Genomic DNA, 10,099 nt, shown 5'->3' with positions numbered 1-10,099 from the left:
TCTGATGCATATTACTTAATACCAGCAATACACTTGGGTCGTCCCTTCCACATTTTTACTCTAGATCTCAAAGGAGTACCTGATTTTTATTTTCTTTTCTATTACTTTTTCTTTTGATGAGTAAGGTTTATCAGCACTTAGTACATCCATCAGATTTACTAACATCAGAACTTAACAGATGAGAAGCATTATTCTAGTTTTTGACTTAGTAATAAGATAGACAAAGTAAACGTGACTAAGCTCAATATCAGAATTTGCTTGTGTCAATAAATTTCCATATAAATGATTACTTCTAACATGGGATTTCTAGTATGTTAAAGACTACTAGGTTAGTATCTAGCACAGTTATCCTCATAGGATAGAATAGTCACATAAACAGTTATATTGCTATCAGAGTTTAGAAATTCACATCAGACAACAATCAGTACTCAAGCAATTTTCAATTAAGTACAAAATACATAAAGAGAGTAATTTCTGTAAATACTGATAATAAAGTCTGATGCAGTATAACAAAGACTAAACAGATTTAGAGAAAGAACCTGAAACCATTCCAAGTTCATTTACCAACACTACTAGAAATAGTAGATACGACATCGGTCCTTAGACATCGGCATGTAATGCACCCGATGTTAAAATGCAGTTTAACATCGGTTTTGTAAAAAGCGATGTTGAATACGAATATTGACATCGGTTTCACTTAGTAGCCATTGTCTATCTTCAGAAATTAAAAAGGCCACAAATTTGTTTTTAACTTTGACATCAGTTCATTTTGTTAACCGTTGTCTATGGCCTTTTAAAAAAATTAAAAATTACTTAACTCCCCCCCCCCCCGCTTTTCAGTACACTTTCCCCCCTTTAATTTTAACAAAACATATTTTCCCCCCTTTCCAAAAAACCTCCCGCGAGCCTCTCATCTCTCCCCGACCCTCGCCTCTCTCATCTCTCTCATCTCTCCCCTCCTTCTCTCTTAGTCTTCTTACCTTTCTTCTCTCTTCTTACCTTAGTCTCTGTTAACCGTCTCTTCTCTCTTTTCTCTGAAACCCTAATTTTAGCCCCAATTCTAATTCAAGATTTGGAGCTTCAAATTAGAGCTAATTAAACTTGAAATTGAGCTAGTATCTGGAGGTTGGAGCTAGTATCTGGAGGTAGACAGCATTTGGAGGTTGGAGCACTGAGGGTTTAGAACATTGGGGTTTCGGAACATTGAAAGCATCCGGAGGTATATTCTTCTTTACTTCTTTACTGTTTATCTCCCTCATTTTTATGTTTAATATCTTCTTTGTGCATGTAAATGTTTTATGTTTATCTTCTTTTCTTCTTTACTGTTTTTCTTCTTTGTGCATGTAAATGTTTTATGTTTTTGGGGGTTTTATGTTTGTTTCTTTTTGGGGGTTTTATGTCCTGTTTTTGGGAATTTTATGTCATGTTAAATATTTTAGGTACACTGATGTAAATCAATGTTTTAGGTACATTGATGTAAATGTAAATATTTCTGTTCTGTTTTTAATTATGTGTTTTCTGGGGGTTGTTCATACATATTAGTGTGTTTTGGGGGGGTTTTGGGGCTGCATTTGAACAGGTCTCAGATATGAACAAGTCTCTGCATTTCTTGTTTTGTATGATAGTCATTTCTCTGATATGAACAAGTCTCTGCATTCCTGATATGAACTATCTGTTACTTGTGTTGTATTATAGTAATTGTTTTGTATAATTATCCTTCTCACAGATACAAGTAACAGATAATTTTAATTTATTTATTTATGGGCTGAATTTGTTTCAATACTCAAGTTCTCACTGAGTTTTATTTATGTGAAGGAAATTTAACAATTGTCTGGGCTGTGAATGTTGGAATTATTGGTTTTTAATTATGTGATATTTTCAAATATCTTGGTTTAATTTGTTTTAATTATCTTGGTTTAATTTAGTCTAGTTTATAAATTTAGTCTAGTTTTGTAATTAATTGGGTATATGTATAGGATCTTAGAGTAATGAATTAGTACTATAAATTATTAGGATATCAAGGTATTTACTCCTTTCTAAGTTTATATAATTAATCCCTACAGTAACCAACACAAATTTGATATGCCTTTTATTAAATAATTATAAATAGGTATGTGTTGGATTTTTAATATTTATAGTGGCTATCAGGTAGGGAAATTTGATGGATAAGACATGGATTTTGCAAGATAGGGATTCTTTAGCATTTGAAATAGGGGTGGAAAACTTTTTGATATATGCTGAAGAAAATTCTGAAGATCGTAACAAAATTCCTTGCCCTTGTGGACGATGCGCCAATTTTAAAAAATTCTCTATAAAAATAATCAGGGGCCATATCTATGACAATGGCTTTTTTCTAGGTTATGTACATTGGGTTTGGCATGGGGAGACTGCTTCTACGGGTCCTAAATCTTCAAGTGCTAGTTGTCCACCTGAAGAGCAAGCTCTAGACCCACCTCCTGAGCAAGCCTCTGATGAAGCGTCAGAGCATGATCAGGAGCATGTCGCTGCTTCAGAAACTGTTGATGTTTGTGAAGCGGCATATAACTCGAGTCAATATGATAATGATTCATATCAGTTTAGGAGGTTCGTAGCCGATGCTGAGCAACCTCTATATGAGGGTAGTGACTGTACTAAGTTAGAGTCGATGTTGAAGTTACATAACTGGAAATCTAGGTTTGGTATTACCGATAGTGCCTTCACTGACCTCCTTTCTTCTGTTGGGTCTCTACTTCCCAAAGCTAATGTGTTACCTAGTAATGCATATGAAGCAAAAAAACCCTCTCCAATTTAGGTCTAGAGTATATAAAGTTCCATTCATGTCCGAATGACTGTGTACTGTACAGGGGTGTACATGTTGATGCAACCAAGTGTCCTAAGTGTCGACTTTCTCGGTGGAAGTTGACAAAGAAAGGTGAAGAGAGGATTAATCTTCCAGCCAAAGTCATGTGGTATTTTCCAATAATTCCTAGATTTAAACGTATGTTTAAATCTCCTTCCACCGCTAAACTAATGTGTTGGCATGCGCAACAGCGGACACAAGATGGTAAAATGCGACATCCAGCCGACTCTCCATCTTGGAAAAATATAGATTATAGGTGGCCATCCTTTGGTAGTGAACCGAGAAACCTTCGCTTGGCTTTATCGGCGGATGGTGTAAAACCGCACAATAATGGCCTATCTAATAGATATAGTTGCTGGCCAGTCATATTGGTGACTTACAATCTTCCTCCCTGGTTATGTATGAAAAAAAAATTTATGATGTTGTCGATATTGGTCCCTGGCCCGCATGAGCCTGGTAATAACATCGACATCTACTTACAACCGATGATTGATGATTTAAAAAAGCTTTGGAAGGAAGGGGAACCAAATATGTATGACGCGTATAACAAATCATTTTTCACTTTAAAAGCAGTTTTAATGTGGACGATAAATGACTTCCCTGTTTACGCAAATTTATCTGGTTGCGTTAATAAGGGTTATAAGTGTTGTCCAGTTTGTGGAGATGACACCGTAGCTAAATTTTTGACTCATAGTAGGAAAATGTGCTACCAAGGGCATCGTCGATATTTGCCTCTACATCATCCTTATAGAAGGCAGAAGGCTGCTTTTAATGGACAACAAGAGTTTGGGCAGCCGCGTCGAACCCTATCCGGAGAAGAAGTGTTAGTAGAGTAAGAACAAATCAAATTTGAATTTGGGAAGAAAATGAAGAAGGCAAAGAAGGTTGAAAGTCCATGGAAGAAAAAGTCAGTATTTTTCGAGTTAGAATACTGGAAATTTCACCATGTTAGGCACTGTATTGATGTCATGCATGTCGAGAAGAATGTATATGATAGTCTGATTGGCACATTACTAAATATGCGCCATAAGACAAAGGATAGTGCGGCAGCCCATCGTGATATGATGGAAATGGGCGTTAGATCTGATTTGGCTCCCCAAGTAGGAGTAAAGAAAACCTATTTGCCTCCTTCTCCCTTTACTTTGTCAAAGGCAGAAAAAAGGACTTTCTTGTCATCATTAATGTCGATGAAACTTCCATACGGACATGCATCGAACATAAAAAATTGTGTTTCCATGCCTGATTTGAATATTTACGGGCTGAAATCACATGATTGCCACATTCTTCTCCAACAATTACTCTCGGTTGCAATACGCTCCGTTCTTCCGAAGCATGTTAGGGTCACAATTATTAGATTGTGTTTCTTTTTTAATGCTTTGTGCAACAAAGTAGTAGACGTGTCAAAACTGGATAAGCTGCAGTCAGATGTTATACTAACCTTGTGCGATCTAGAAAAGGTTTTCCATACGTCATTTTTTGATGTAATGGTACATACAGTAGTCCACTTGGTCCAGGAACTACGCTTATGTGGACCAGTATTTTATAGGTGGATGTATGCGTTTGAACGGTTTAATAAAGTACTAAAGAGTTATGTTTGAAACCGTTATTATCCCGAAGGTTGTATGGCAGAGGGTTACCTTGGAGAAGAGTCCGTAGAATTCTGCACCGAGTTTCTTAGTCAGAATTACTCCACTGCCGGTCTTCCAAAGGACCAAGATAATAAGATATCAGGTCCATTATCCGCTGTGATAATAAAATCAGTGGAAGAGAAGGAGCGAGATGAAGCACATCTACATGTCCTTCTAAACAACGCTGAAGTGTTTCCATATATTCTGTGAGTTTATGCAGTTTGTTGTTTTCAATTCCTCATTATCCAGTAATTAGTCTTGTAATGTGTCTTTAATATATCATTCCATATGCATTTTTCAGAATGCATAAGGAATATCTTGAAGAAATTCACCGAGGGAAAAGGAAAAGCTTACATTGGCTCATGAGAGAGCACAATCGACTCTTTGCTGATTGGTTTCAAAACAAAGTCAGTGTTGTATTAGGTTCTTTGATCTGTAGTGTAATGACGACTATTAGCTATTTAGGATTTAAAATTTCTTATCATATCTGTAGGTGAATGATGAACTAAGGGTGAACAACAAAGGTGTTTCAGATACGATAAGATGGCTCGCTGTCAAGCCATCATTTTCAGTACTAACTTATCAAGGTTATCTAGTGAATGGAGTGCGATATTTTACAAAGGAACGAGATGACATACGCGTTGTTCAAAACAGCGGGGTGTCTGTCATTGCTAAAGCGGTCCAGGTTTCTAGTGCCAAGGACTTGAACCCCGTAGAAAGTGATTTGACATTTTACGGTATCATACAAGAGATATGGGAATTAGACTACCATGCATTCAAAGCTCCCTTGTTCCTGTATAAATGGGCAAGTAATGATAAAGGAATAAGGGTTGATGATCTTGGGTTCACACTTGTGGATTTTAGTCGGCAAGGTCACAAAAAAGATAAATATGTTTCTGTTGACCAAGTCAAGCAAGTGTTTTACCTTGAAGATCCCGTTGATGCTACCTGGTCTATTGTTCTGTCCTCCACAACTCGAGACTACCAAGAATTGTATAATAAAGATGACTTAGGAGACACGATCATGGAACATCCCCCATTCTGCACTGAAATCACTACAAGAAATTTGCAATCCGACAACGCATGACAAACAACGGTTAAAAAAAACCGTCGTCCTAAAAAATCATACAACGGTGAATTGATTTTACAGAAAAAACAGTTGTGTGAGCTCCATAACGAACAACGGATATTCATCTTTTTTAAACTGTTGTACAAGTTGTATCCTCTAATCGAGCCAGACAACAGTTTTTTAAATATAGTGTTGTTGTAGATCTTTAACACAACTATTACAAACCGTTGTTACAATGTTAAAGTATAGGGATATAAGATAACGGTTTTGACATTACATTGTGTAATTGAGACAACAGTTTTTTAGAAGGGTTGTCCTCTAAACCATCAAACAACGGAATGAAACCGTTGTCTGAGGAATTTCAATGGGTACTACGTATTGAGGTGGCAGCACGTGATAGGTGGTAAATCATTCACAAGGATTGCTGATGTGGCGAAATGAGAGCCCTTCATTGATATGAGATTTGATATTGGCCGTTAGATCGAAAAATAGCCGAATTCTTATACAACGGTTTTATGTTAAAACAAAAGTGTTGTCTTAGTTGGTCTCATACAAGCTTTTAGATATTACGTTGTGTAATTCACACAACAGTTTTTACAAGGGTTGTCTTAGAAAACTTCATACAACGGAACAAACCAGTTGTCTGAAATAGTTATTTTATAATTTCAATGGGCACCACCTGATGAGGTGGCACCCCATGATTGGTTGTAAACATTTTACTCGGATTGCTGAAGTGTCTCAATGATAGCCCTTGATTGAAATGAGATTAGATATTAGCCGTTAGATTGAAAAAAGCTGATATGCTCACACAACGGTTTTATAATAAAAAAAGTGTTACCTTATTTTATCTTTACACAATGGTGTTTCAAGGAAACCATTGTAAAAGTATTACTCTATAAATGAGATTTCCGGTTTACAAGATTAATTTCTAAAATAATTTTTTTCGACGATTCAACCGTATAGATGTTAAGATATATCAATTTTAGTCATATGAAAAAATTATTAAAAAATTTGAAATTCATCTTGCACGTCAAGATTAGAAAAATCTAGTAAAACTACCCCTTCGAACAACGAAACTCGTTCCCGATTTACTAGATTAATTTTTAAATTGATATTTTCGAAGATCCGACCGTACGGATGTTAGGATATATCAATTTTATTCATATGAAAAAATTATTAAAAAATATGAATTTCATCTTGCATGTCATGATTAGAAAAATCCAGTAAAAGTACCCCCACGACAACGAGACTCGTTCCCGATTTACAAGATTAATTTTTAAAATGATTTTTTCGACGATCCAACCGTACGGATGTTAAGATATATCAATTTTAGTCATATGAAAAAATTATTAAAAAATATGAACTTCATCTTGCATGTCAGGATTAGAAAAATACGGTAAAAGTACCCCTCCCGACAAAGAGACTCGTTCCCGATTTACAAGATTAATTTTTTAAATGATTTTTTCGACGATCCAACCGTACGGATGTTAAGATATATCAATTTTAGTCATATGAAAAAATTATTAAAAAATATGAACTTCATCTTGCATGTCAGGATTAGCAAAATCCGGTATAAGTACCCCTCCCGACAACGAGACTCGTTCCGGATTTACAAGATTAATTTTTAAAATGATTTTTTCGACTATCCAACCGTACGGATGTTAATATATATCAATTTTATTCATATGAAAAAATTATTAAAAAATATGAACTTCATCTTGCATGTCAGGATTAGAAAAATCCGGTAAAAGTACCCCTCTCGACAACGAGACTCGTTCCCGATTTACAAGATTAATTTTTAAAATGATTTTTTTGACGATCCAACGTACGGATGTTAAGATATATCAATTTTAGTCATATGAAAAAATTATTAAAAAATATGAACTTCATCTTGCATGTCAGGATTAGAAAAATCCGGTAAAAGTACCCCTCCCGACAAAGAGACTCGTTCCCGATTTACAAGATTAATTTCTAAAATGATTTTTTCGACGATCCAACCGTACGGATATTAAGATATATCAATTTTAGTTATATGAAAAAATTATTAAAAAATATGAACTTCATCTTGGATGTCAGGATTAGCAAAATCCGGTATAAGTACCCCTCCCGACAACGAGACTCGTTCCGGATTTACAAGATTAATTTTTAAAATAATTTTTTCGACGATCCAACCGTACGGATGTTAAGATATATCAATTTTATTCATATGAAAAATTATTAAAAAATATGAACTTCATCTTGCATGTCAGGATTAGAAAAATCCGGTAAAAGTACCCCTCCCGACAACGAGACTCGTTCCTGATTTACAAGATTAATTTTTAAAATGATTTTTTCGACGATCCAACCATACGGATGTTAAGATATATCAATTTTAGTCATATGAAAAACTTATTAAAAAATATGAACTTCATCTTGCATGTCAGGATTAGAAAAATCCGGTATAAGTACCCCTCCCGACAACGAGACTCGTTCCCGATTTACAAGATTAATTTTTAAAATGATTTTTTCGACGATCCAACCATACGGATGTTAAGATATATCAATTTTAGTCATATGAAAAAATTATTAAAAAATATGAACTTCATCTTGCATGTCAGGATTAGAAAAATCCAGTAAAAGTACCCTTCCCGACAAAGAGACTCTTTCCCGATTTACAAGATTAATTTTTTAAATGATTTTTTCGACGATCCAACCGTACGGATGTTAAGATATATCAATTTTAGTCATATGAAAAAATTATTAAAAAATATGAACTTCATCTTGCATGTCAGGATTAGAAAAATTCGGTATAAGTACCCCTCCCGACAACGAGACTCGTTCCCGATTTACAAGATTAATTTTTAAAATAATTTTTTCGACGATCCAACCGTACGGATGTTAAGATATATCAATTTTATTCATATGAAAAAATTATTAAAAAATATGAACTTCATCTTGTATGTCAGGATTAGAAAAATCCGGTAAAAGTACCCCTCCCGACAAAGAGACTCGTTCCCGATTTACAAGATTAATTTTTAAAATGATTTTTTCGACGATCCATCTGTACGGATGTTAAGATATATCAATTTTAGTCATATGAAAAAATTAATAACAAATTTGGAATCCATCTTGTATGTCAGGATTAGAAAAATTCAGTAAAAGTTCCACTCCCGACAACGAGACTCGTTCCCGATTTACAAGATTAATTTTTAAAATAATTTTTTCGATGATCCAACCGTACGGATGTTAAGATATATCAATTTTATTCATATGAAAAAATTATTAACAAATTTAAAATTCATCTTGCATGTCAAGATTAATTTTTAAAATGGTTTTTTTTGATGATCCAACCATACCAATATCTTGATTTTAGTCTTATGAAAAAATTATAAAAATATTTCATATTCATCTTGCATGATATGTATACAAAAATCATGCTTGGAACCTGAATATTCAGAAAAACACTAGTTTCCAAAACTAGATTCATTTAACGTGCTGTAAAATATGTATCATATGTATACTGAATATTTTTTTCAACGTGTTGTACAATAACAATAAAACATAAAATTATCTAATTACACTAATATATAATAAAATTAAAAAAATAATATAAATACACATGAATTAAAATTAAAATTAATCAAATATTACACAATATTTCCCCCCTTTGATTGAATGAAATTTTTTGTTTCCCCCCTTACCAAATTCTTCTTCCCGGTTTCCCACTTTTCACTATAGCCCTATCTCTTCGGCCCCTCTCACACAAGCACTCGCATCACTTCATCGCCTCTCACACTTCCCTCTTGCCATCTATCTGGCATCTCTTTTCCTCGTCAGTTTCAATTTCTTGTTTCTTCTATACAATCAAACCAGAGCTTCAGAACCCTAATCTTGGTCGACTTTGAGTTATTCAAAATCTGAGTTGTAATTAGTTTTACAATTAGTTTGATTGGAGGTTTTTAAGAGGAGCCCAATCTTTAATTCGCTGAAATTAGTAAGTTAATTGAGTCCTTTACAATTTTATGTTATATTTTGAGATGGGTTTTTTTTAGAACTGGGTGTATAACAAGCTCTGTTTCTCCTCTGGTTGGAGATGTAGCTCTGGATTTCGAATCTGAGGCTATTTTCGATCAGGAATTCATCAATGTAAGTAACTAGATATCAGAGTTTTCGTACCATTTTCAAATTTCCGGCTAGAGTTGGTTACTCTCGATATTACTTGTTTTTATAAATTGAGCGTCTCTTTCTACTTGGAGTTGTTCTAATTGAGCAAGATGCCTTTTTCTGGCTGATTGTTATATTATTATTGTCTTATAACACTTTTGTTTTGATGTCTTGTTTAATTGAGATGTATGTTGTTTATCCCAAATTGTGAAATCTAGTTATGCAAGTATGCCACAAGTTCTGTGCATTTCGGGGTCTACTTTGAGTTGTAAATGCAAGGAATTTATGTATATGTGAAACTTTATATAATCAAGCACATACCTGACTTCTACGTGTTTGTGTTCTCAGATTAAACTCTCCGACTATAAACAAAATGATGCCTCATTTTGTGGTAGATATCAAGCACATACCTGACATCTA

General features: G+C 34.4%; 1 protein-coding gene across 1 annotated transcript; it reads left to right on the top strand.

The window, feature by feature from the left end:
- The first annotated feature begins 2,161 nt into the window (after positions 1 to 2,161).
- Positions 2,162 to 3,675, top strand: LOC141666169 (uncharacterized). Its single transcript, XM_074472163.1, has 2 exons — positions 2,162 to 2,721; positions 2,844 to 3,675. Exons 1-2 carry the CDS (start codon positions 2,162 to 2,164, stop codon positions 3,673 to 3,675), a joined length of 1,392 nt encoding a protein of 463 aa, XP_074328264.1.
- The last annotated feature ends 6,424 nt before the right edge of the window (positions 3,676 to 10,099 follow it).

This window comes from Apium graveolens, chromosome 6 (assembly GCF_009905375.1).
Source record: "Apium graveolens cultivar Ventura chromosome 6, ASM990537v1, whole genome shotgun sequence".
Classification (NCBI taxonomy): Eukaryota; Viridiplantae; Streptophyta; class Magnoliopsida; order Apiales; family Apiaceae; genus Apium; species Apium graveolens.
The sequence above is the reverse complement of the archived record's forward strand: the minus strand, read 5'-3'. Positions and strand labels throughout refer to the sequence as shown.

Excerpts from the sequence above, each read along its gene's own strand:
- LOC141666169 (XM_074472163.1), top strand. The coding sequence starts at position 2,162 with ATGGATAAGACATGGATTTTGCAAGATAGGGATTCTTTAGCATTTGAA. Across the intron at positions 2,722-2,843 it reads GACCTCCTTTCTTCTGTTGG|GGGTGTACATGTTGATGCAA; the intron begins GTCTCTACTTCC and ends TGTACTGTACAG.